This window comes from Pyrenophora tritici-repentis, chromosome 10, assembly GCF_003171515.1.
Source record: "Pyrenophora tritici-repentis strain M4 chromosome 10, whole genome shotgun sequence".
Lineage (NCBI taxonomy): Eukaryota > Fungi > Ascomycota > Dothideomycetes > Pleosporales > Pleosporaceae > Pyrenophora > Pyrenophora tritici-repentis.
Window position 1 is genome coordinate 1,082,262 of NC_089399.1, and position 25,898 is coordinate 1,108,159.

At 51.4% G+C, this 25,898-nt stretch overlaps 11 protein-coding genes across 11 annotated transcripts; 7 read left to right on the forward strand and 4 right to left on the reverse strand.

The window, feature by feature from the left end:
* Positions 1–668: 668 nt before the first annotated feature.
* PtrM4_042410 (WD40 repeat protein) lies at positions 669–3,220 on the reverse strand (the record flags this gene model as incomplete). The annotated part of the gene is made up of 5 exons (XM_001937442.2): positions 669–1,437; positions 1,489–2,599; positions 2,653–2,889; positions 2,946–3,048; positions 3,101–3,220. The coding sequence occupies 5 exons, from the start codon at positions 3,218–3,220 to the stop codon at positions 669–671; spliced, it is 2,340 nt and encodes a 779-aa protein (XP_001937477.1).
* Positions 3,221–4,176: 956 nt separating this feature from the next.
* On the forward strand, positions 4,177–4,914 carry PtrM4_042420 (uncharacterized protein; the record flags this gene model as incomplete). Its single annotated transcript, XM_001937441.1, has 1 exon — positions 4,177–4,914. The coding sequence occupies one exon, from the start codon at positions 4,177–4,179 to the stop codon at positions 4,912–4,914; it is 738 nt and encodes a 245-aa protein (XP_001937476.1).
* Positions 4,915–5,654: 740 nt separating this feature from the next.
* PtrM4_042430 (protein SCO1-SenC-PrrC) lies at positions 5,655–6,788 on the forward strand (the record flags this gene model as incomplete). Its single annotated transcript, XM_001937440.2, has 4 exons — positions 5,655–5,942; positions 6,024–6,233; positions 6,291–6,609; positions 6,664–6,788. 4 exons carry the CDS (start codon positions 5,655–5,657, stop codon positions 6,786–6,788), a joined length of 942 nt encoding a protein of 313 aa, XP_001937475.1.
* Positions 6,789–7,545: 757 nt separating this feature from the next.
* On the reverse strand, positions 7,546–9,106 carry PtrM4_042440 (uncharacterized protein; the record flags this gene model as incomplete). Its single annotated transcript, XM_001937439.2, has 2 exons — positions 7,546–8,144; positions 8,194–9,106. 2 exons carry the CDS (start codon positions 9,104–9,106, stop codon positions 7,546–7,548), a joined length of 1,512 nt encoding a protein of 503 aa, XP_001937474.2.
* Positions 9,107–10,480: 1,374 nt separating this feature from the next.
* PtrM4_042450 (uncharacterized protein) lies at positions 10,481–10,708 on the forward strand (the record flags this gene model as incomplete). The annotated part of the gene is made up of 1 exon (XM_066104449.1): positions 10,481–10,708. The coding sequence occupies one exon, from the start codon at positions 10,481–10,483 to the stop codon at positions 10,706–10,708; it is 228 nt and encodes a 75-aa protein (XP_065959013.1).
* A 1,609-nt stretch (positions 10,709–12,317) lies between these two features.
* PtrM4_042460 (CaiC, Acyl-CoA synthetase (AMP-forming)-AMP-acid ligase II) lies at positions 12,318–14,432 on the forward strand (the record flags this gene model as incomplete). Its single annotated transcript, XM_066104450.1, has 2 exons — positions 12,318–12,324; positions 12,406–14,432. The coding sequence occupies 2 exons, from the start codon at positions 12,318–12,320 to the stop codon at positions 14,430–14,432; spliced, it is 2,034 nt and encodes a 677-aa protein (XP_065959014.1).
* A 119-nt stretch (positions 14,433–14,551) lies between these two features.
* Positions 14,552–18,424, reverse strand: PtrM4_042470 (Exo, 5'-3' exonuclease (including N-terminal domain PolI); the record flags this gene model as incomplete). The annotated part of the gene is made up of 2 exons (XM_066104451.1): positions 14,552–18,042; positions 18,136–18,424. The coding sequence occupies 2 exons, from the start codon at positions 18,422–18,424 to the stop codon at positions 14,552–14,554; spliced, it is 3,780 nt and encodes a 1,259-aa protein (XP_065959015.1).
* Positions 18,425–19,007: 583 nt separating this feature from the next.
* Positions 19,008–21,663, reverse strand: PtrM4_042480 (RssA, esterase alpha-beta hydrolase superfamily; the record flags this gene model as incomplete). The annotated part of the gene is made up of 2 exons (XM_001937436.2): positions 19,008–20,109; positions 20,216–21,663. The coding sequence occupies 2 exons, from the start codon at positions 21,661–21,663 to the stop codon at positions 19,008–19,010; spliced, it is 2,550 nt and encodes an 849-aa protein (XP_001937471.1).
* A 388-nt stretch (positions 21,664–22,051) lies between these two features.
* On the forward strand, positions 22,052–22,453 carry PtrM4_042490 (uncharacterized protein; the record flags this gene model as incomplete). The annotated part of the gene is made up of 1 exon (XM_066104452.1): positions 22,052–22,453. One exon carries the CDS (start codon positions 22,052–22,054, stop codon positions 22,451–22,453), a length of 402 nt encoding a protein of 133 aa, XP_065959016.1.
* Positions 22,454–22,505: 52 nt separating this feature from the next.
* PtrM4_042500 (glycoprotease pgp1, mitochondrial precursor) lies at positions 22,506–23,637 on the forward strand (the record flags this gene model as incomplete). The annotated part of the gene is made up of 2 exons (XM_001937435.2): positions 22,506–23,350; positions 23,436–23,637. 2 exons carry the CDS (start codon positions 22,506–22,508, stop codon positions 23,635–23,637), a joined length of 1,047 nt encoding a protein of 348 aa, XP_001937470.2.
* A 941-nt stretch (positions 23,638–24,578) lies between these two features.
* On the forward strand, positions 24,579–25,807 carry PtrM4_042510 (DUF1421 domain containing protein; the record flags this gene model as incomplete). Its single annotated transcript, XM_066104453.1, has 3 exons — positions 24,579–24,628; positions 24,676–25,037; positions 25,632–25,807. 3 exons carry the CDS (start codon positions 24,579–24,581, stop codon positions 25,805–25,807), a joined length of 588 nt encoding a protein of 195 aa, XP_065959017.1.
* Between the last annotated feature and the right edge of the window lie 91 nt (positions 25,808–25,898).

Consider the following 25,898-nt stretch of genomic DNA (forward strand, 5'->3'; position numbering starts at 1 on the left):
ACGGGAGGGGTAAATAGGTCGATACATTTCACCGGTACTCGACTGCAGGACCAAAGCTCTGTTGCCGTGTATCCAATGCAACGTCCGAAGGTCCCCACGCTCCGCTTCAACAATAGATGCAGCAAATCAGTGAACTTTGTTGCGAAGATCGCGGCTGGGCTGTAATTGGCTGACATCATACGCTAGTGAGTACGACAGGGTGCAGGTTAGACCGATACAGCTTGGGATTCTTGGGATCAGATCGTAGGCGATACCAGCGTGGGAAGGTGCGGCTGCGGCTGTGATTTAACCGGATGTCGGCTGTCATGACGAGTCGTGTAAACTCCTCCCTGCCGACATCATCACACATGCACGGTATAGCAGGCTTTTTACATCATGTGAATGCGGCTCAAATGCGGCTCGGATTCTTTACCTCAATATCTGCATTGTATGTAACCTAACCTGTGGACATAAGAGCACGTACCTTCGTGCGATGTGTTATTATTGATTCCCATTGAAACTGTGCCCGCCTGGAACAACGTTACATGGAAAGAAAAGCCCTATACATAACGTAGAAAGCCCATGACATCCTCGTTGAAGTAATCTGATATCCCGAACGCCTTGCTGGAGGAAAAGGTATAGTATAGGCAATCATGAAACCCTGGAAAAGGAGGGGCAAAGAATAACGACTACTGCTGGCTCTGTGCTTGCGTCGTTGCTGTATGTTCCTCGGTGCTAGCGATAGCGCTGTCATCCTCCTCTGTCATCATTATAGGCGTCGGTGCGATCCTTCGCCTCTTGCTCTCTCGGACTTCTTCCACATTGCCTTCTGGGACAGAGTGAAGTTCCCGTTTCTTCGAAGTAGACAGACCGTCGTCACGGTCCGACTCGCTCCTCTCGCTTTCTCTTCGACCAATCTGGCCAATATTGGGGATGCCGCTGACAGAACTATTTGCACTGTGTGATCCGTGCTGTCCATGAGCTGGTGTAAGAGGTGGTGTCCACATGGGAACCGGACCGGAGTTTGCAGCCGCTATGCTAGGCACCGACGACATAGCTGGCGTTGGCGCGTTCATGTTACTCTGGTCACCCGCCCCAGGAGCAAAGGATGAGGCTGTAGCTATGCTAGATACCGAGTTGCTCCTTGTTGGACTACCTGGTCTTGCAGGGACGAACGAGCTTGGTGAAGCAGGAAAGCCGGCAGATGGTTGCCTCTGCATGGGTGGTGCAGTGGCTGTTGCGGTACCTGACATACTTCCTGTAGTAGGAGTCGGAGTAGGGGTCGACGTGTTTGATGCATGACCAGTTGTTGTATTAATCGCAGCAGGTGGTTGCTGTGCTCGACTGTGGACAGCTAATGGTCCTGTGTACTTCTCCCCAAGCTCACCAGGAGCAAACGTGATCGAAGAACAGAATCCGTCCGATGATGTCATTAGCAACATCGAGCCATCATTAGACCTAGAAAATTGTAAGCATCGCTATGACCTAACTTTGAAATGTAGTACTTACCAGGTGATATCTGTGAAAGTCGCAAAGTGCAAGTTGCTAACTATGCACAACGGCTTTTGCTGTTGTGTATCGTAGATGTGGATGGCATCTTGAGTTGCGACAGCATAAATCATGCGGTAAGGCAGTGTAAATGCAGCCGTAGGTCCAGCAGGCGGGACGGTTGGAGTGAACGCATCGCCATCGGTGGGTTTGGGTGATGGTGCTGATAGGCTTGGCGAGGGAGAGGGTGCACTCGTGATAGGCGGCGGATCCATGGATGAATGTGATGTAGGCGGCTTCGAAGGCATGACGGGCTCTGGCAAAGACGGTATTTCATCATCCATGTTCGAAGTGTCGATAGTGATTTGTCTCGTGGGCGGGGCAGCCTGGCGTAGGGTGTAGTAGACTGGTGAGCAACGGACCGCAACTGAAGGCTTTTTGTGACCCGGTAGATATGCGACGGGGGGCTTGTTGAGACCAGCTCGAGTGTAAATGTAGACCGTATTGGTGATATCTTCGGCTGGTTTTGCTTCGCCAACTGATGGATGCAGTGCTTTGTACTGGCCCGCAGGGGTGAACAACAAGCTTCCATCTGGAGCAAACGTGAGGCGTCGGAAGAAGGATGTCAAGGTCTCGTTGAAGTAAATGGGTGCGTTGCGAATCCCTAGAGTACCAATACTGCTGATGCTGGGAGAGTTTGGCATGACAGCGGGCAGAGGCATGGACGGGGCAGGCGAGGCGGAGCGCCTCACTGATGGTGAGGTAGTAGATCCAAACGAAGAACGACGACTGTGCGATGTTGGCGGAGGATGCATATTTGGCAGAGCGAGTGACTGTGGAGTGCCAGGCATTGATGGGACAGGCGAGCCAATTGCCATGGCGTCACCGACGAAGGACGCTCGGCCACCGAAGTCGGGCGGAGCAGGGCTATTTGAGGATACACGGCGTGCGGGCAGGTCCATTCTGGTAACCTTGCTGTGCTGAGCCAAGGAGAACTGGCCGTCCTTGTTCTTCAGTGTGTAGATATGGACAGACCGATCAGACGACTGGGTCGCGATGTACTCGTTCAAGGGGTCCCAGGCCACGCCCTGGACATAATGGTTATGCTCGGCAATCTGCCGTACGATGCTTCCTAAATGTCATTGAGCAGCTGTTGGAGAGGTTGTGTCGGGGCAGGTGTCGTACCAGTCTGAGCGTTGTATATGCGAGCAATGTTGTCCATGCTGCCTGTGATGAAGAAGACGCCGTCTGGAGACCAGGCTAGGTCGTAGATCTCTGAGCCTATGGACCTGCACATGGCCTTGACTCGCCATGTCTCTTTGTTTTCAAGGCCGTCCTCGAAGTTGGTGTGCGTGGTTTGGTTCTCAGCTGGGACCCACAGGAGGACGTTGCCGTCGTCGCCCGCGCTTGCTAGCATTTCGCCTGCAACGTGTTAGCTGATATGCGCGTAGTAGGTCGGGGGTTGGGAGATGATGTACCTCGTGGACACCATCGTACTACATTGACGGCCTGCGTGTGTTTTACGAGTGATGATAAATACGTGACTTTGCGCTCTTCGCCGTGCGTCTCCACGTTCCAAAGCTAAGTCTATCAGCATTTGCTCAGGCTCCCAACATGCTGATATTAGACTCACCCTGACATTATTGTCGCCTCCAGCTGTCGCCAGACGTCCCTTGCCGTGTGGTTCAAAGTGGGCTGAGTAAATGGGGGCATTCTCGTCGTGCCAGGACACCAGGAGCGGAGCAGCCTTCATTGTGCAAGCAGATGGCGCTCATGTGCCGTTTGGAAAATGCCGATTTGTTTGGTGGAGGCAGCACAGCCGGGACGTGTGCGTTGACGTCGTCGCAAGGGTTTTGGGCGTGTCAGACTATGGGGGGAAGGCGTTGTTGGAGTAGGTTCCGTGTTTGCCGATGCAGGTGAAGGGTAATGGTAGGGCAGAGCTCACGATAAACGGGTAACAAGAGCAAGTCGGGAACTTGGGTGCCAGAATTTGCTTAGGCGAGCAAAGATTACTAACGGCAGTTCAGGTTGTCTTTGAGTGAGTGAGGCAATTGAAGCGTCTTGGGTGGTTGGCACCTCTCTGGGCCGCCTGCACACGAACCTGGAAGCGCGAACGTTCCGCGTCTCCTCCTAGCTAAATCAGGAAAGCTTATGGACCGTCATATGCATCCGGCACGACACCCTCTTGATTGGTCTCTCGTTTGTTGCAACAAAGACGTGTCGTAGAGCACTTCCTGTCACGCCTACCCTTTAGCTTTGTTCTGCGAAGCTCGTTCCTTGTGTCGACTCTATGCTCCAAACGTTCGCCATAGCGCCTTGCTCACGCTCAACATCACCCTGGTGACCGCAGGCTAAAGATGAGACATAAGCGAAATGGACCTTCGTCCGTCGCCACTTATGCATACAACAGTCAGATCGGTTTCTTATCAATTATGCCGTATGCACTGCCGCCCGACGTAGTCATGGCGACAGTCTCATCAAAGGCCTGCCTTGCCCGTGCACGGACCTGTGGAGCGCATCGAGATGGTGACGGCACCAGGGTAATCACCTTTCTTTTTGGAAGAGCCCACAATACCCAACTCCACTTGTGCGCTATCTCGTTGCGGCAGCACATGAGAAGAGGGCCGTGTGTACATTGCTAGTTTCCTCACCCCCATCGTGAAACAGAGGCCCTCGTGGTTTTTTTCGCCTCGCAAACCTGCACCCATCATGTCAGAAGACCATGGCCCCACACGTCTTGAAACCGAGTTGGAGCTACTAAACGCCATGTATCCCCATCAGACACACTATGACCCCAAATCACGAGAGTTAAAGTTCTCGGCTGACAATGCCTCACTGCTCCTTCGCCTGCCGGAGCCGTATCCGGAATCAGGATTGCCCGATATCATTTCGGCAACTGATGCAGCAAAGAACGACGTGCGAGCACAGAGCAGAGATGCTGTAAGAGAACTTGGTTTGACCGAGGGAGAGGAAGCACTGGATGCTGTCCTTGCCACTTTCCAGCAGCTCGTTGAATCTGCCGCCGCCCAATTGGACCAGAGGACACAAAAAAGCGACTCGACAGCACATGTTCAACATGTTTCCAATCTCTCCAAAACCATTATTGTCTGGTTGCACCACCTTCTAAACACTAACAAGCGAAAGCTCGCCCTCTTACCTCCATCCTCAACCCCTCCTGTCTCCGGTCTCACTAAGCCCGGCTATCCCGGTGTTCTCGTCTACTCTGGTCCGTCGTCAGCTGTCACGGAGCACGTCAACGTTTTGAAGGCGCAGAATTGGCAGGCTTTTCAAGTTCGATTCGAGGAAGATGAGCTTTGGCAATTCGCGCACGGTACGGGAGTCAAAGAGATGGAAAGTATGAGTGAGATTGTACAAGGCGTTGGCGTTGATGGAGACGCGGGGAAGAGACAGAAGAAAGCGTTTCTGGAAGCCGTCGGTATCAAGTGAAAATCACCAGCATATGAACCGAAACATATATGCCTTGCGTTAGTGCAATATGCGGTGGTGTTTAAACGCTGAAATACACTCCTAGTCAGACATCTTGACCCGGAGCGTTGACTCTGTAAAGGGTCAATATCTGGCCAGGTCCCAGTCGGTATGTCTCGGAAGTCAAGTCTGCGCATCTTCAAAACTGCCAAGCTTGCTTTTAGCCTGGTGAGCAGACCATGAAGATCAACAAGATCAGTCGAGGGCAGCCTTGGCACTGCTTCAACGGATGGTTCCTTTTCCGGAAGAACGGTTGTCTGGAACATGGAAAACGACAAAGCGGTGTCACAGTATGTGCTACCTGAACAAAGCATTTACGGCATCTCTCCTAACTTCATCGAACGGATATCAACGGCTTTCTCCAGCATGGATGTGTATTCAAGGTCCTTGATGGTGAAGCATAAGTACGCTTTCGACCGGAGCACCCCGGGTCCGATGATGATCTTAATTAAAGTCAACAATTCGTGTGCATCAATACCCTCGTTAGAGTAAACCCAGTGTTATATGTGGAATCGTTCGAAGATATCGTGAAGTAGCTGATCGAGAAACTTGATGTAAGACATTTGGACTATTCTACGATGTCATTCGTAGGTGGCTCGAGCGCCGAGAGATCGCATCTCGAATGATGATAAGAAAAGTCTCCCGCGGCACACAAATCCACCCCACCAACGTCGCCATACCCAATTCCCTCCACGCTCGCTATGTCCGCACCGAGCCGGTGCCTGGCCACGGCATCTAGGAATCTTACCACTACACCAGCGGCGCGCATTGCGCATCGGACCTTCGCTTCCACCACACCGAATTCGGCTGCATTATCACGACAGACAACGACAGAGCAGACAAGATGCGTTCGGGATATACAGAGAACACGAATTCACAGCAGGAAGATCGCGGGTGATTGTCAGGGACAGACGCGGTTGTTTTCACAGTCGGCGTCGCGCAGCAAGCTCAAGACGATTGATCAGATCAAGGCGAGGAATAAAGGTGGAGTATGTTCTACGCTTTCTTAGACATGAACACTGCATTCCAAGAGATGTGAATGTTAGAACATAAGCTGATGCCCTACGTAGCCATTCAACCTCACGGCAGGTATCCTCTTCATCGCAACTTGCGGAGGACTATGGGCCTATTTCACGTACGAGAAAGAGCGACTTGCACGGAAGCGAATAGCAGAGCAAACAAAGGGCATTGGCAAGCCCAAAGTAGGCGGACCATTCCAGCTTGTCGACCAGGACGGCAAGGTATTTAGCAATGAGGACATGCTAGGCAAATACTCATTGGTACGTCAACACGCTACTGTGGTATTGCGTGGACGGTTGTAGTAACAAGATATCTAGGTGTACTTTGGCTTCACCCACTGCCCCGACATTTGCCCCGACGAGCTCGATAAAATGGCCCTCATGTACGACAAAGTTGTGGCCCAGTGCGGCAATGTCCTCCTCCCCATAATGATCACATGCGACCCCGCACGCGATAACCCCAAAGTCCTGAAAGAATACTTAGCCGAATTCCATCCCGACTTCATTGGCTTGACAGGCGACTACGAACAGATCAAGAGCGTTTGCAAAGCATACAGGGTCTACTTTAGTACGCCAAGCAGTGTAAAGCCCGGCCAGGATTACCTAGTAGACCACAGCATCTACTTTTATCTGATGGGTAAGCTCTTTTTTTGGTACAATGACGTGGTTAGTAGCTAACACAAAGCTACAGATCCTGAAGGCGATTTCGTCGAGGCTATTGGCAGGAATTTCACCGCTGATCAAGCGGCTAAAGTCATTTCAGACCATATCAAGGACTGGGAGAAGCCGCTAAAGAAGGAGACGAGATGGGAGTAGATGCGCGAAGATGCAGTGTCTACGCTTTTATGCCGCTACGAGAGAGCAACAACGAATGCGTGTATAATAATAGTGTAGGAATACGGCGATGACAGACGTGTACTATAATGTAGTAAGATGCATGTAAATAACACCATATATTTAACAAGACTTTATATCGAAGCACATGACGGAGACTGTATAGCAGTTTATAGTGTGTTGTATCATTAAAATGCATCAATCAGTTCCGTCTAACAAGAAAGCTCCCAAGACGACATTACGTTACATTCAGAGACAACAAAAGAACCTACCTCCGCCTCTACACCCCCTTTCACCTAACGCTTCAGATACGGCGTCCCACGCCTGGTACTCCCCTCCGGCACATCATCTCCATGTAACTTCTTCCTATTCTCCTCCATGATGCTTTGATACTCCTTCTCACCCACATACTCCTCCACCACGCGCTTAGTCTTTGCCTGTTGCGCCGCCTGCCCCGCAGCAGCAACCTTGCCAACCTTGGTCGTAGACTTGGTAACTCGAGTGCCTGTCTTGACACCAATATTCTTTCTCTTAGGTGTTTCTGTCACTGGCTTTGACGGCTTCTTCACCTTGGGCTTGGGCTTAATGACATATCCTTCTTCCGATGATTCGTATGAGTCAATATGAACGGTTTTGTTTCCAGAGCCTGGCACCGAGGAGGTTGCGGGGTTTGTGACCTTCGGCTTCTTGGGCTCGGGCGTGTACGGTTTAGCGCCGATGCTGAGTTTGCGTTTGGGTTTCACGGGGGGTCTTGACTGGTGTGGTAGTAGGGACAACGGCTGGCTTTGTGGTAGATGCTGTCACAGGGCTCTTGGGGGGGGCGACCGCGAGGGCGCTTTGGAGACACAGTGGCCTGAGGACTGGTAGTCGGGGCCTTTCCGGACGTAAGTGGCTTTTTGGGACTATTCGGTGTCGTAGGACCGGTGCTTATGCCGCTTTGGCGACGACCACTCGCTTCGATGGCTTCTGTGCGGGTGCGATCGATTCTGCGAACAACGGGGGTGCCCATCAATGCTACTGCTTTCTGGATTTCATGTGCTCTTTCAGCGGCTTTGATCGCCTCCTGTTTGGCGAGACGGGCTGCTTCTCTTGCCTCTTGAGCTTTTTTCGACAAGGCTTCCCTTCTTTCCTTCGCTTTTTGCGCCTCTTCGTTCGCATAGTCAGCTTCCTTCTGTCGGTGTTTGATGAGTGGGACTGGTGTTTTCGGGAGCTTAGCTCCAGTCGGCTTGCCAATCGACTGAGTAGTCTTGATAGGGTCGGTTGATACACTGTTCCCAACGGAAGGATTGCGAGGCTTGGTGGGTGTGGTGTTCACAGCACGTCGAATCTCAGTTGGTCCTAAGTTGGTGTTAGTGTGGGCATGTTATAGGTGGACTCAAATGGTTACCTTGTGATCCAACTACAATCTCGTCTAAGAAGATTCGAGGCACATAATCCTTCTTAATTAGTTCTTTCGCGTTGGTTCCCTTCGAGAATTGTTCAACAACTTTCGCAACATTCCGTGATGTTCCTAGCTTGCTGATGCTGATTTGGATTTCTATTGGGGCTACAGGGAGCTTGAAGCGCGATCCAGAGTCATATTTTGAAAGCCTCTTATATCGCTCAAGGTGGGGATGGTCATAGGGCACATTAGTCTCCACAATATTGCCCTGCGCTTTCAGCCTTTTGTTTGACTCAAGGAGATCGGCATCGATTTTCAAACTTTCCCAGTGTGCCATCTGAAAGGTCTCTGGGAAGTGCAGAGCCGCTGGAATAGTCTTGAGCCATAGTTCTGGATCGTTACCGGGGCCCCCGTACTTGAATGTCCTCTCGAGTTCCACTTTGTTCTGCTTGTCGGGCACGGAAGGCCGGGCATCCTTGGGGGTTTCATCGCTTTCCTCCCCTTCTCGGTATAGAGCGTCGACTGCTGATGGCGTATGATATTCTGGAAACTCGTCTTCGCTCCCTAGCATGGAAGAGTCGAGACTGTTCAGGGAAGGTGAGGAGGGCTCTTGAGCAGCCTCCTCAAACTCATGTTGAACTTCTTGGACCAGAGCTTGCGCGCGTCGGTAGAGAGCAGGGTCGTACTTGCGGCCTTGCTGAGAGAGTCGTTGGAGAAGAGCTTCGTCAATGGCATCGACGCGGTTGATAAAGGTCCCAGGAGAATCATCGCCACCTTCTTCAGCTATGTAGTTGATAGCTTGAGCAAGACGGCGGTCGTTGAGTTGACGCTGCGTTGGCTGTTCATCACTAAGTGAGATACTATCCTCGGAGTCATATTCCTCGAGAGTGGGCGATTGGTCAATGTATGTGTAGGCCATTTTGTGCTTAGTTCTGAGAATGTTGGCTCACGATGATGTGTATGCCTACGCACATTAGTATATGCCATTTTGAGATTCCTTCCCGGAGCAAACACACCAAGACGTCTGCACCTTTTGCAGAATTGAATGAGATTGTGGGAGAAAAGATGAATATTCTTGTTACGACAGCAACCCGGATTTGAGTAAGAAGGTGTGTGAAGGCGCCTTTGTCATGGAAGAGAACAAAGACGCCGGAAGCGCACAGCTGTGATACTTCCGCAAACGGCGATTATTCGCGATGTTGTTAAACGACAGCCGCCAAGCATTATCTGCTTTGTGCGCATCGAGAATTTCACGTAAAGTAGTGTAGCCATTGTGATGCAAGTGGTTGATGTTGTTCTGCTGCTGTGTAAGGACCCTGGTGCAAGGGGTGATAACGTTGCGCTGAACTGTCGCTGTAATTGCGGATGATAGCAAGAACAAAGATTGGACAAGACTGATGAATAAAGGAGTGACATGAAAGTATCGGCTCTGCACAGATTTTGAGATGTGTGAAGGATGCATGTACTGCGCAAGTGATCGATAGCTACCCAAACAGTGCTCAAATAATAGCAGTCTTTCCACCCCATCCACTAGTACACTGAACAATAGATGAAGCGAAGTTTGTTTGATTGATAAGCCTACTTACCATACCCTCTCATGTTCGTAATCAGGGCGGTTGTGACGCATACGAGCATCCTAGCCCCACGCATCCCCTGCCGCATCTCAATGAGACAACATGTGGCTTCTGCCGTCTGGAGATGCGAGCTGGGGAAGGAAGGGATGCAACGGCAAGGAAAGTTGAGGTCTTGTTGCTTCTTGGATAAGGAAATACTGGGGCGCGTGGAAGCTGTGCCTCGGCTTGTGGACAGCTCGCATTGCGCCACTAGCTGTACAGTCCGTGCACACCCAACGAGCCAGTTCAGCCAACGAGCCACCCCAACCCCCGCTGCCTCATGAACCCACCCAACTGCGACGCGTCATAACTCTACAACCATGGACCCGATTCAAGAAGCGATTGAATATATCGAATCGCGTGGGGCTGGAGATAAATTCTCGTACCGCTAAGTTGCAAAAATATTCGGAGTTGATCGAACGACGCTGTCGCGAAGGCACCGGGGCGCACAGCAACCCCGGGGCACAGAGGTGGCCGAACATCGACGAAACCTCAACCTACAACAAGAGGATGAGCTTATCGGATACATAGAAGGGACTACAAGAGACGGCGTACTACCTACAAGGAGTATTTTGAGAAATTTCGGCAGCGCGGTTGCGCAGCATGAGGTTTCGGATAGCTGGGTTACCCGGTTTCAACACCGTCATCCCGACGAGCTCATCACCAAATGGGACACTGGTATGGATCGTGAGCGTCACTTGGCTGACAACAAGCGTAAATACGAGTTGTACTTTAACTTGCTGCACTCCAAGATGCAAGAACATGGGATTGAAGAGCGCAACATGTACAATATGGATGAGAAGGGCTTCTTTGTTGGTATCGCCCACCGCAGGAAGAGGATCTTCTCTAAGGCAGTTTATGAGTCAAAGGAGCGTACCGCGGCGATGAGAGATGGCAACAGAGAATAGGTAACGCTGCTGGCTTGCGTATGCGCTTCTGGAGAGGCATTGCCGCCCGCTCTCATCTACTAGGGCATCTCTGGGGTTCAATCAAGCTGGGTTGACGACCTGTTGGCTGAAAAACACCAGGTTTTCGTATCCCATTTAGCTTCGGGATGGTCAAATAATGATTTGGGACTTGCCTGGCTTTAACAGGTCTTCGAACGCTATACAGCAGCCAAAGCTCGCCGGCAATGGCGCCTTCTGATCCTTGACGGCCACGCCAGCCACCTTACGCCCGATTTTTTGGAGTATTGTGAAGCTAAACGCATTATGGTTATGGTGTATCCACCACATTCTACACACAGTTTGCAGCCGTTGGATGTCGTGCTCTTTTCGCCGCTTTCGAAGCACTACACCGAGGAGCTTACCTAACGCCTCCAGCGAACCCAAGGCCTCTCAAGGATCACTAAACGCGACTTCTACAGCAACTTTTGGCCGGCTTGGAGCTCTACAATGACTCACGATCTCATATTAAAGAGTTTTCAAGCTACAGGCGTATGGCCGATGGACGCAGACCCGGTACTTTAACGCTTCAACAACCAACCACAACAACAAGATGACGAGCTAGGAATTGGAGAGCAAGGCGATGGCGATACCTGGCCTTAACTGCGCAAAATTTTTGACGCTGCGGTGGCTGACAAGGCTAAATTTGAAGCTAAACGGCTGTCCCAAGGCCTACACTCGCTGCAGGTTAACAACGAGCTTTTCCGCCTCTAAAGCGCGGAGCTACGCGCTGAACTTAACCTCATGAGGTCCCGCCCGTCTAAATTAACAACACTGACTACTTAAGAGGGCGACGATTGGCACGGCGGAGCTGTATTCTACAGTCCTAGGAAGCTTGCTAGCGTCCGCGCGCGCAAGGCCGCAGAACTGGACGAAGCCGCGGAGCTACAACTCCAAAAAGCTCGCGATAGAGAGAGAAAAGCAGCAGAAGCTGCTGAGAAAAAGCGCTCTCAAGAAGCTGCAAAGGTGGCTCGACAACAAGCCAAAATTGAGAGGGATGCCGAGCAGTTACGGCAGCGTGAGGAGAAAGCTGCCAAACGGGCACTTAAAAAGCAACAACAACAAGCTTCAACCGCTCAAAAAAGTCGCGATACAGCAAATAAGCGTAAGCGAGAAGCCTCACACAAACTAGCAAAAAACCGACAAAGCGTCGTCGTGTTGTTGCTCCATTAAGTCGGGTTGACGCTGGTCGGCCTGAGGCGCCCTCCCCACCCAGATTTGGCCTGCGCGAGCGCCAACTTAAGACACCAGCGAGATACAAGTAGTGTAAACGCTTTAGTAGCGTCAATATATCAATACACCCAAAAATCTCACGATAATAGCTTTTGTGGGTGGCTCAATAACCTCATCTTTTTTGTCGTCTGATCTTGTTGGGGTGGCTCGTTGGCTGAACTGGCTCGTTGGGTGCGCACGGACTGTAGTTCGAACGTCACTCAAGGGACATGTGCTAGTAGGTTATCTGAATATCGATTTGTTTGATCTCGGTCGGGCCACATTCAACCACTGTACAGGAGCGATTGGTCTCTGTCTGACAGCAAAAAATTGATGGTAATTGCCCATTGGCTCATCGGCAATGTCAGGTAAGCCCGCAACGCCTCCCCGTGCATCTGGACCTGGATAACATATGCATGCACTGGCACTAATCAGTCTCACCATCACAGCACTCTGTTATCTCGCCCCTGCAGCGGCAGCGGCAGCAGCCAGTCTCGCGTACCTTGATGGTCGCCATGGCTTCACTTACGACTGGCCCTTTTTTTATTCCATGATCAGCAGCCAAATCGCAGGCGCCATCCACGAACGACGCGATACCCTCAGTCTCTTCTATGACCTCGAAACACACGCGAAGTCGGCCCTGCGCGCGAACCAAACCTTCGTCATCTTTTGTGGAAGAACATGGACATATGCGCAGGCTTATGACACCGTGCTCAGATATGGAGCGTGGTTGAAGAGTAGGGGGGTGGACAAGGGTGATATTGTCGCAATGGACTTTGTGAACTCGGACGTCTTCATCTGGGTCTGGTTTGGTCTGTGGAGCATTGGCGCGAAGCCTGCTTTTATAAACTATAACCTCACTGGAAAGCCGCTTGTTCATACCATCAAGACAAGCACCGCGCGATTGGTACTGGTAGACCCAGAAGGCAAAGCCAAGTTCAGCGAGCATGTGCTCAACGAGAATGGCTTCACTCGGGTGCATGGCGCAGACAAAGTCGAATATACCTTTGATATGGAGCAGTTGGATGTCCCAAAATCTGTCAGGAACCAGACACAGACGCCACAAGCCGCCGTTGAAGCTGGCGCAGTATCAGAGCCCCAATCCGCCCAGCGAAACATCGAGATCATCTTTTTCGACGACGCGCTCACATCGCACATCCTCACATATCCGCCAACACGCCTCCCAGATGCCGTCCGATCAGGCCAGAAGCGGACCAGCATGGCCATGCTCATCTACACATCAGGCACAACAGGACTACCCAAGCCGGCCGTAATGTCCTGGGGCAAATGCACCATTGCTTCAAAATTCACTGCCAGCTGGCTCAAACTCAAGAATGATGTCGTCCACACATCCATGCCGCTCTACCATAGTTCTGCCTCTGTTCTCGGAGTATGTGCAGTGCTTGGGTCAGGAAACACAATCTGCCTATCCAAGAAATTCTCTCACAAGACATTCTGGACCGAAGTCCGCGACTCCAACGCCACCATTCTACACTACGTTGGCGAAACATGTCGCTACCTTCTCTCTGCACCCGCCTCACCCCTCGACAAACAACACAAAATCCGCGCCGCCTTTGGCAACGGCCTAAGACCCGATGTCTGGGAACCCTTTAAGCAGCGCTTCGGCATCGAAACAATCTACGAATTCTACGCCGCTACCGAAGCCCCCATCGGCCTCTTCAACCGCTCCACAAACACCTTCTCCAGCGGCGCAATCGCCCGCAACGGCACATTGGGTAACGCCCTCCTATCCAAGAAACTTGCAATCGTACGCATGGATCCCGAATCCGACCCTCCAGAGCCCGTCCGCGACCCCAAAACAGGCTTCTGCCAACGCTGCGACGATAACGAACCCGGTGAGCTCCTCGCCAAACTTGACGCCGCGAACATGGAGAACAGCTTCCAGGGCTACTACGGCAACGAAAAAGCGACGAGCAGCAAAATCTTACGCAATGTCATGGAAAAGGGCGACGCGTACTTCCGCTCCGGAGACCTAATGCGCTGGGACGACGAAGGGCGATTCTGGTTCGTAGACCGTCTTGGTGACACGTTCCGCTGGAAAGCAGAAAATGTGTCGACGGCTGAAGTAAGCCAAGTCCTCGGCACCCATCCTGCCGTTGACGAAGCGAATGTCTACGGTGTCCAGGTCCCCCGCCACGACGGCCGAGCTGGATGCGCGGCCGTGGTGCTGAAAAATGGCGAATCGGCGCCTAGCGAACACATGCTGAAGTCTCTAGCTCAACATGTAAAGAAAGAACTACCTGCCTTTGCGGTGCCCGTGTGGCTGCGGTTTACAAAGGAAATGCAACTTACCGGTACTAATAAACAGCAGAAGACTGCGTTGCAGAAGGAGGGCATTGATCCGCAGGTTGTGGAGCAGGCGGGTGATGTCATTTACTGGTTAAAGGATGGGACGTATGTCAAGTTTACAAAGGGCGATTTGGATATTATTGAGGGGGGTGGGGTCAAGCTTTGAAGCATGATGAGTCTCATTTTGTCGACATACATATAGCAAGCCAGCGATGGATTTTTTTTTTGAATTGGAATTGTAGCTTTGGGGTAATTAGGAATTTAGTGGGTAGATTACAGAACAAACTATTTCGCTGCTGCTTTGCCTTTGCGTGTCTTTTTCGGCTTCTTTTTAGTAGGCTCAGAATACAAGTCCTCGCTTGAGTCGTCCATCGACTGGGCGTCTTCTTGTTCTGCCAGTGACGAAGCTTTACTTGCAGCCTTCCTCTTCTTTCGTGCAGGAGCGGAATTCTCCTCATCCACCTGTGCCACCTGTTCCTCTCCTCCACTATTACCCCTGGCACCATCCCTCCCCGCCAACTTACTCAATGCGGCACCCAGTCTTTTTCCTGCAGCCCCTGTCCCCTTCTTCTTACCACTTGGTCCGCTCCCCGCAGCATTACCACGCACTCTAGGTGCAAACGCGCCTGCACCAACAGCACCATCAAAGAAGCGCGTTATGTTCGCCTGCGTACCTTCCTTCTCTCTGCGGTTCATATCACGAATGACAGGCACAAGCACCTCATCGGTCCTCTCCCATGACCAGCCAATCTGCGAGCTCAAAAACGTCCTTAGCGCAGCGAGATCTGGCACACCCCATTGAAACGGCTCAGGGTCGGAATCGACTTCAGGATGCAGGTATGCGTCAGTGACGCGTGGATCCGGGAAGTTCGGCGGAAGAAAAAGCTTAGTTCCTTGGTTCTTTCGGAACTTCTTGCGAAAGGGGTTCTTCGCATCTTCATCCTTTTTGATCTGGCCGCTTTGTACGCCATCCCACCATGTTCTGAATGCCTCTAGAGTCTGGAACTCGGAGAGGATTTCTAGTGCAGTAACTGGTCCGATACCAGGAATACCTGTTGTGTAATCCGAACCGAGGAGCTGCGCAATATCAATCATTTTCTCGCGTGTCAGATTGAATTCGGAGGTAAGGTCTTGTGCAAGGTAGCATTCGACGAATTTAGCCGCGTTGAACATGTTCTTGTATACACGTGTACCGCCGAAGAGGAACGTATCTGAATCATCTGTCACGATACCATCGACCAGCCCGAGGTTGACCAGCTCGGCGCATTGCGCTTCTGCTTCCATGGGCGCGGTGATGTATGGTAGTCCGAACAAAGTAAGCAGTTGCTGGCATTCGGCTATCATGGTTTGCGTAACTTCATCCGCGTCTCGGCGATCCTTTTTCTGCTGCGCGCGCAATTGCTTGAGTTCTTCATCAAAATCTACGCGTGTAGCTGTGTTATTGGTGAGTTCTTGGGCAAAGCGCGCGTGCTCCTCTGCTTCTTTGGCGAGAGAGGCAAAGAGCTCTTCATCCTCGGGGTCAGAGTATTGATCAGATTCATGATCATCTAGAACATCCAGAGGCGCACTGTCGTCTGCTACACCGCTATAGGGTACTGTAGGTTTTGTGAGGTCGTCCGGTCCTTGCAGGGGTGACAGCTCTCTCGGAGGTCTATGTTGCTTCTCTTGACGGATTGGCACATCTTCGAATACCGGCGAAGGCGACCTTGATGGCGAAACGGCAGGTTCGGGTACAGAAGTTGGCTCAATTTGCATTGGTACGTCTTCGAAATCTTCCGATGGGGATCTCGAAGGCTCCCGCACAGGTGGCTCTCCTTCTCCACCCGCTGCCTTCTGCGCTTGTCTCTCCTCTTCAGGCTCACTTTCGGACCAATCTACTGGCTCATCATCTGAATCGTCTGCGAAGGGAGTCTTCTTTTTCAACGCAGGATCTTGACGAGGTGGTGACCGTTGTTGTGGAGAAAGTGGCTTGGGAGGTTCCGCTCTAACTTTGTCTGCTAGATCGCCCATCCTGAGCCTAGAATCCTCGATTATCACATCTTCCATCTGAGCATCGGCCTCCCCGTCAGAGTCGATTGCGATCACCTCCTGTTGGCTTTGACTGGCAGGTGCATCGAGATCGATGATCTCCTTCTCTTCCTGCTTCCGCAGGCTTGGCAATTGCTGGAACTGGAACCGAGTCTTTTCTTCTTGACGAGCTTCTTCCCACTGATGTTTCTCTTCCTGCCGTTGAGCATTGACGTCCTCTGCTATATCTCGTTGGCCATTGAACCAAGGTGGAAGTGGTGCCGCAGCCTTCTTCTCGTGTCCGTAATCCTTCTCAAAGCCACCTGCATTGTCCTCTTCAAGCTTGTCCATCTTCTTCTTACCAAGAAGAGAGTTGCCCAGATTGAGTCTCTCAAATGGCAGCGGTCCATCAAAACCTGCAGCATTCGTTGACTTATTTGCAGGCTTTACAGCAGGTGCTTGAGCATGCAGCTTAGGTGACATCAGCTTTGGCTTAACAGGTCGCTTTGACTGGCGAGATTCTGCCAGCGCAGCCTGCAGATTCATGTCGTCTTCGCTATCGCTGTCTTCAAAGGGCCCTTTTGGGGCAAGTTTACTGCTGCGCTGATTGGCAAGCCTGGCAATGGCCATCCCCGAGCCTTTTGTACCAGCGAACGGGTTGGCTTCAGCAGCGCGCTTCTGTTGAAAGACTTCACGTACTGGATCATCTTCTTCCTCCGATTTTCGCTCCGTCTCTTGCTGGTCCACATGCATCGACAAGGCAATGGCTTCCTGTAATTGTTCGTTCTCAACATCATCCCCTGCCTCATTCTCTAGATTATTAACGCCATCCATTGGTACATTCTCCCAATCCTCATCTTCTTCGTTCTCATCAGCAAGGAACAAAGAGTCGGGATCTTGGCTGACTGGAGTAGCCTGCTGAGGCCTGGACTGCAGGAGTTTCTCTTTTCTAGACTTGTAAAGTTGCCGGCGTCGTGTTGCTAGCTCGTTTGCAATGAACTCGCGACCTTCTTTCTCTTGGGCACTTAGGCCTGCCTTGGGCTTTGGCAGTCGATTCAAGCCTTCAATAGGAACATCTTCAAATTCTTCGTCATCTTCCCATTCGTCCTCTTCAGCAGGGCGCTCTGGTAGTTCCACGTCAATTGGCTTATGTGCTTTGCCTTCTTCCTTGTTCAAAACCACGCCTAGCGCCCAACCACCTTCGACTCCGTCATTCTTCACAAGCACATATTCCCTATCTCTCTCACCAGCAACGCGGCTGAAACCACCCGCGCCAAATGCATCGTCGTTCATGCCATTGAGGTTCATCAATCGTTGCGTAAGGTCGTTACGTTCGCGCACGCGCTCTATCTGGAATTTGGAGAAGGCCATTCTGTCAGGGAACATGGCGTCGAGCTGTTCTTTTGAGTGGCCCATTCTGAGTCGACTTCGTAGCCTAGCTGCATTCAAGATGTTGTATCGATCAGCGGGAGGCAAACTTTGGAAGAAATGCCCATCAAAATCAATCTTGGAGAAGTCGTAGACATTAATATCCTCGCCTCTATCAAACTGTCGTGCGTAATCCTCGAGCTCTTCCAGTGACATAACCCTCGGGTCATTTGCAGCACCCATCTCCGACATGGACTTGCCCAAGTCCGGCAGGTGGTACTGGTCTTTCTTCTTGAATGCGCGGTTTTGGGTACGCTCCTGCGGTGTTTGCAGTAGCTCTTCCGCGTACACCAAGTTGTCAGGTATCTCCTCTTCTGGCTCCTCGCGCGGATGCTTCGCAGCTTCTTTCCTCCTCCTTTCCTCCTCCTCAGCAGCCCTCTGCATTTGTATTGCCAATAACTTGCCAGCTGTTCTAACTGCATCTTCCCGTCTACCCTCGCGGCGCGACTTGCGGTTGCTAATAGTCTGTCGCTTCAGCGCCGGGGCGCCACCGTCGAACACGAACACCGGCTTGATGCCGATGAATAGGAGCTTGCATACTCGACGAAAGAAACCGACAATATGGCTGTTCCGCAGCGCGTTTCCTTCCTTGTCGCGCACCGCTTTGAGGAATTGGTAAATCCATATAGAGGCATCGACGGCGAGCCGCTTCTTGTTCAGTGTCTCAATTTTGATCGGCCTTGCGCAGGGCTGTAGGACTGTCCAGAGGTTGGTAACGCCCATGACGGTCTTCTACGGATGTTTTCCATCGGTTTCAGCGGGTGAGAGTCTAATAGTCGTCACTTAGGTGACTTCTGCCTGGTGAAGGTTGCCTTGTGATCGCGCGTTCAAAGCGCGTTTTCGATGACGACATGCCAAGCCGCAGCACATCAGCCGCGGTCACGCCAGAAGAACACAGCAGCCGTTCAAGTATCCGAAAGAGTTGTTGAAAACACTGTATGGAGACTTCACTATGCTAAATATACAACACTACTAAGGCAAAAATCATCTAGCTAGACGAATACAGGAGCCCTTCTATATCTAAAATAGTAGTACAAACGCTGGTTGAAGACTTTAATCAGCCAAGTATACAGCCCTACTAAGGTAATGAATCTTTAGCCAGACAACTACAGGGGCGCTTCTAGTATTCAGAGGAGTAGTACAAAACGCTGTTTGGGGACTTTAATGAGCCAACTATGCAATTATACCAAAGGCAATAATTATCTAGCTAGCATCAAAGCATCTTATGTTGAACTTTTTCCAATTATAATTTCTATCCAATCTAATCAGGTGTAGGTGAAGGTAATCAGGTGTAGGTGAAGGTAATCTATAGTGCTGGTCCCTCAAGCCCAAGGCCAACTCCGACATTCTGTACTTCATCTTTCTCCTCCTCATCGTCGCCAAAATCCCCTGCATCCGCATCGCCAAGCATACCATCTTCATGCTGCTGCTTACGTCTAGAGGTGCCCCGAGTGTCTTCAGCAGCAGAATCCGAGTCATCAAAAACCCTGCTTGGTTTTCTCTCAGTAGCAAAGCCGCTCCTATCGCCAGAAGATTCAAACATCGAGTTGGGACGATCATGGCTGAATGGCGAAACGCGTGAACGGCTCCCAAAAGCTGTGGCGTCTGCCGTAGTTGGCGGTGACATGGCAGACCACCAGCCACTAAGGCGTTTCGACAACGAAGGGCTGTCAGGAACATCAAGTTGCTTCTCCGACTGTGCCACTATGTCCGTAGGTGCTGCTTTCTTATTGCGAGAGGAGAATCCGAAGCCTAGAGGAAGGTTCACTGGTGAGCTAGGCCGCGATGGACCTGCGGTGGACGAGGATTCAGAGGCGGACATGGGGTATGGAACACCACTTTCGGGGCCGTCGCTCTTCGTACGTTTGAGCAAGCTGCGGAGATCCTCCTCACTAAGGACGTTGACCATTTCGTCATCGCGTGTACCACGAGGTTTGTATTTTCGTCTCCCTTCCATGATAACGTTTTCCAACTTGGCGCGGTTGGCAATAAACTTCAACTTAGGAAATGCGGATTGTTGGCCAACATTTAACATTCTAGCAAGGCGCTGGGGCGTTGGGTCAGATAGTATGAAAAGGAAGTCGGATGGTATGGACTTGGGCCAGATGGTGATGGTTCCGCTGAATCGTTGTAACCAGAGTTCACTCCAATCCTGGCCTAGTGGCCGTGGTAATAGTTCCAGGTGGCGAAGGACCTTGAGCCATTTGTATAGATCGAGTTTGAGATACTGCTCTGTGGCCGAACCAAGGAAACCACCTCTCCAGCCGCGACCACGCCTGTGGGTGACGGGCCGCCCGACTGATCCACGAGAAGAGAAGAAGAATATATTGATATGTGGGTTGACCTGGCTTACGATCGAGAAGCGGACATTGAAATGGAGATTGAGAGCCTTCAAAGGTATGTCGGTCCTGTTGGGTGTAAAGTCAGTGTTTGTTGACCAATGGAACTAGACTCTTGAATGGGCGTTTGATTGACAAGAGCAAGTCATTCGGAAGAGCTTTCCGGCTGACGTACCTGAGACTACCATCCTTCCATTTATGGCCAAAGGAATAGGGGGACAGAGTCCCGTCCCAATTCTTCTTCATTAGCACGACTGGGTTGAGGATACCAGGGACGGCAGCTGACGCCAGAACAGCGGACCAGATAACACAATCTGGCGCTGTGATGTAATTCGCTAGGATAGTTGGCGAGTGAGGGTCCGAGGGAACGCAGGAAACATTGAGAATACGTCCTGTTCGTTGGTATGCTTCCTTGAAAGTCATACTACCACGCGTCATCCAGGCACATCTCTTTGCCCAGTCGACACTATCGAATCTGGCTCCGGTCTTCCACCACCTCTTTGACCATGTGAGAATGCCTTCGTGGCAAGCTGTGATGCGATGAGCTAGAGCGGGTACGAGGAGCTTCTTAAGCTCATCGTCGGTCCTTGTACATAGGAGCGCAGCAACAAGGGCACCGCCTGATGTGCCGGTAATGACTTCTGGTAAGAGATCAGCATCCATGAGGGCCTTGGCGACACCAAAATGGTAGTATGCAAATGTGGCTCCTCCAGAAAGACAGAGGGCTGTTCGCCCAAAGTTGCTACCCATGTGTTTGAATAGCGCGCGCTTGTTTTCCGCATCGAGTTGCGTCGTTGTCAGGAGGAATTTGAGGGAGGCCTCAGCTTCGTCGACGAATTGTTGGACAAGATCCTTTGTTCCGTAGTATGTCTCACTGTACAATCGTGGATTCTCAAACCCGACCCAGTTGTTCTTCATGCACGCCTCCAACAGCGCACGGAGATCCTCAATGGCTGTGTGCTGTCCGGCGCTGGTCTTTTGTTCCGAGGCGTTGTTTTCTTCCGCCTCGGCCTTTTGTCTTAGTTTGCCCATCTGTTGATACACTTTTGCGACGGTTTTGCTGTCATAGTAGGCATACTCGGGCTTTGTCTTCCACGAATCATTGCCCAAATATGTGTCCAGCTCCTTTGCGCCTTTTATCCATTCTTCGTATGAAGTCGCATCTTGTAGTCGTTGACGTAGTCGCTCGCGGGTACCTCGCCATGTAATCCAGTGCTCATAGAGGTAAATATACAGTCGCGTGAAGACGTAGGCTATGCTTAAGAAGAGTAGCCATCCAAGTACGACTAGCAGCAGAGGCCACTTGACAAGCACATATGAAAAGCCTTCGCGCGTCTCGTCCTTGCCCCGCCGTGGCGGCGCCTTGCTCTTCTTGCGCCGCTTGACTCGCTGGTGGACGGGTCGCCAATCATTTTGCGCCGTGATGAAAGTTCGCTCGGGTGGCGGAGAGGTGAGGTCTTCGGCCGATGGCGATGCATTCTCGGGCGCAGCTAAAGCCCGCGCGAATTCGACAAAATGGTCTTCCTCAACGAAGTCGTTGGCATAGTCAGGGAGTAGGGTGAAGTCGAAGCCCGCGGCGGAATACGGCTCGGGGCCATCCGTCTTTTTGTCTACATCAGCCATGAGGTATAATAATATTGGGTGCGGGTTGCATTGTCGACAAGATGAGATGCGAGGGCTCAGGTGAGGTCAAATGGGCGCGCTGAGCGTGACATGACATGTGAGGAACACTCGAAGCCTGGACTCCATCGCGTACGTCACAGCCAGGGCCGGCCTCGGAACCCTTCCGCCGATTGTGCAACAATCACACACTTGTGCGCTCAGCCACTACACCTTGCAATAGCGCGTCCCAAGGTATTATTCTTATTACAGTACCTATATATGTAATGCGCTGACTTTTATACTTCAGCTTCCTAAGACACGGGGTATGCGGCCTCGATACAGCCACCTCCAAAGCATCCTTCGTCCGCGACAGTTTCATCCACTGCAATGGAGGCCCCGGCGTTGCTTGATGACGCTTGCTATCGAGACTTCTTGCGATGATACCTCTGTAGCCGTAGTCAAGAAAGGGTGCAAGAATGACCGCACGACTGCACAAATACTCTTCCACAAAAAAGTGACATCAAACAACTCTGAATACCAGGGTGTACATCCAATAGTGTCGCTCCAGTCTCATCAGGAGAGCCTTGCAACACTTGTCGGTGAAGCAATCCGTTGCCTGCCAATGCAGGATGGAGAGCTTCCCTCCGAGGACGACAGAACTGGGCCGATTCCAGTAGACATCACCACGAGGACACTACCCGACTTTGTTTCCGTCACTCGTGGGCCGGGCATGCGCAGTAATCTGTTCACTGGTCTTGACACCGCCAAGGGACTCGCTGTAGCATGGCAGGTACTACATTCCAGAGACTGATTGAACCCGAGCTGACATGTCTTGCCAGAAACCACTGGTCGGAGTTCATCACATGCAAGCACATGCACTCACCTCACGGCTCGTGAGCGCCCTTGATGCTTACAAAGAGCTGAATGAGCCCGAAGCTGAATGCTTGCCAAACGGAACAATTGGTCGGAACCCCACCCAGGCCCATGTTTCTCCCGACTTTCCCTTTTTGTCTGTTCTTGCTTCTGGCGGTCATACCTTGCTCATACACTCAGCCTCTTTGACAGATCATCGTGTACTGGGGAGTACAAATGATATCGCCATTGGAGAATGTCTGGACAAGATTGCACGTGTTGTACTACCTCCAGAAGTACTACAGGCAACGAAGAGCACTATGTACGGAGCACTTCTCGAAGATTTTGCATTCCCAGTTTCGTTACGAGAAGAGCCTGCATCTCATGATACACCTACTCTGTCCTCGGATCTCCCCGTTTGTTCAGCTGATAAGTACAAGAACACTTTCCAACATCAGTACAGCTGGTACGAAGTCCCATTAAATAATGAGGATTCAATGATCAGAAATGTAACCGCATGGGGCTGGGCACTTAACCGACCTTTAACCAAATCGGGTGGGGGGATCAAGATCAACAGCCTGGAGATGAGCTTTTCTGGCATCACTACTATGATCGAACGCATCGTTCGGTACGGTATGGACCCGATAACGCGAAAGCTGAACAAGAAGGAGCGAGCAGCTACCGAAGTAAGCTTAGAAGAACGGAGAGATCTGGCGCGTGAAACAATGCGTGCCGCTTTCGAACATGTTGCTTCCCGTGTCGTTCTGGGCCTGCAATCTCAACAGGAACTTCTGGAGGCTAATCCCGCAGTTGTCATGGCTGGCGGTGTCGCCGCGAACTCCTTCTTTCGTCACATGTAAGGTCTTCTCATAACAACCTGACTGCATTCAGGCTCAAGTATCTACTAGCTTGAGATTATTGTGAGGCTGACCTATTTTTAGACTTGCGAGTAATCTTTGCACGCATGGGTGCTCTCATGTTGAACTCTATTTTCCTCCACCCAAGTTTTGCACAGATAACGCCGCCATGATTGCATGGACTGGTCTTGAAATGTTTGAAGCGGGATATATCGACCCACTCAGCATTCGTGCAATCCGTAAATGGCCACTTGACGACCTTTTACACCCTCCATCAGACGGATGAACTTCAGACACCAGATACCACCCGAATGGCTAGTAGTAGGATCCATCGCCTCGCAACTCTCCTTAGTTACTGAGATACTAATTGGTGGGTACTATCTCACCTGCTAGCTTAAAAACCATTGCGTGGTTGATTAAGCTCATGACGTTTCGACGGGTTGGCTGGCAGAGACACTATCAGTGCAGTATACACGGGACGGCCGGTCCTCCCACTCACCAAAGATGGCCAACCTATAGCATTTGTAGACGGAATACATGTAGAGGAATACATCTCCGCTTTTCCGAATGGATACAGCTTGGTCTCGTCTTGGCCTGCTCCTAATAGACGAGTTGCTGCCAAGAGAATTCGTCTCTTATCCGAGTTTTCATGCTATCGAAGCAGCCTTGGCGATGTGTTGAGCAATCCATCGTTGGTCAGCTCAAATCAGGGTCCAGGGCCATATCGTGGCATACCCTGCGTTCTCGGTTGTCCCTTGCCCGGTCACGACCACTTCAAATAACCAGCAATTAGCCAAACAAGATGCACTTTAATTCTGCCGAGTTTCCCCACGTTTCGCCAAATCAGTATATATAAAGCATGATATATCTCTAAATTTGGTATTCTCCCAGGCTGATGGCACACGTGTACCCGGCGGCTGTCCGTGTATATTGCACTTGCAAGATCGAATGCATGACCTAGAGCCGGGTGCTATCACCATCACAGCTGGCTAATGCGGTATCTTGAGTTTATCTCATGTTCAACCAATGTTACTAAAGGGTCTGTGGTATCTGGGCTCGTATCTTTCATTTGTGTGCAGTAAGGTTGCATATACGCACGGGTCGACAGAGAATGGGGTAACAGAAAAAGTACTATAACTCTCTCGCGCTGTCGCGATGAATTCAACAACGTTCAGGGACGCGATCAGAATCTAGCCATCAATTTTCTGTCGGACACTGCTTATCAATATGGGCCCCGCACGTAACAGTGTGCTGGTGCTGCTTGGCCTAGCCATCAGGTTAGTCACGTTGTCCGCATTTGTATATGACTACTAAACTCTTGCAGCATTCGAGCAGCGCCTGCAGGCTTAAAGAACCGCCAAATTGAGCTTCTTCCACCGAAGCAAAGCGTGTCTTGGGACACGGGCAATCCTGAACCTACAACAGAATCACAGGATCCTGTCACGCCCAGCAAGCCGACTGATGCTTTCAGCCTCGGTACTCCTTCAGGATGGTTGTCTTGGGAGACCAGTGGTCCCACCGCCACACCTGAACCTGAGCCTGTTTATCCTGCTCCATCGAAGCCAACAGACCAGTTCAGCATCGGAAAACCTTCTTACTGGATCTCATGGGCTACCGGTGGACCTGAACCAACATCAGTACCCGATGAACCAGACTATCCTGCGCCTAAGCCCAGTGACCAGATCAGTATTGGAAAGCCAAGTTACAGCATCTCGTGGGACGGTTCAGGTCCAGGTGCCACAACAACACCATCGCCATCGCCATCGCCAACACCCACGCCCACTCCCGTCTATCCCTCCATCACCTCCTTACCACCAGTATGGTCCAACTCGACAACCACCAGCAAAGCAATCCCGTCAAACACAACCAAACTCTCTTCATCCACCAAGAAGCCCTCATCAACCCCCAAGCCTCCTCCTCCTCCACACTTCCCTTTCCCTCCATTTCCCTTCCCCTTCCCCCTCCCAGGCCCAAAGCCCACGACTACAAAAGCCCCTTATGTGAGTCTCTCACCACCCAGGTACAGCGTGAGCTGGGACTTGCAACAGCGGAACCCCCCGCCACCACCTCATACGCCGCATCGGCCAAAGACGACGTCGACGAAGAAGATGACTACTACCACTAAGACTACGTCGTCATCATCGATGTTGAAGAGTACTTCAAAGTCTACGCCGAAGAGTACACCTACACCTACACCTACACCTACACCTACTCCAACTCCGACTCCCACGCCAACGCTAACATCATACGCACCGCCTGACATCACTCTCGGCCCCCCAGGTTTCAGTGTATCATGGGGCCTCGATGCACCCGCGGAGACGCCAACACCCGATCCAGAAGCCGACCCGGAATATCCCAGTGACCCTGATGATGATGAAGACCCCGTGCCCACCCCCACACAACCCAATGATATCGGTATTGGGAAGCCTTCTGCAACTATCATTTGGGGGAGATGAAAGACAAAGCAATGGGTAGGCTGAGTAGGGTGGTTGCTGAGAGCGTGAGCTTAACTCGTAAAGGGGTTTCCAGAATGTAATGGCACCCGAT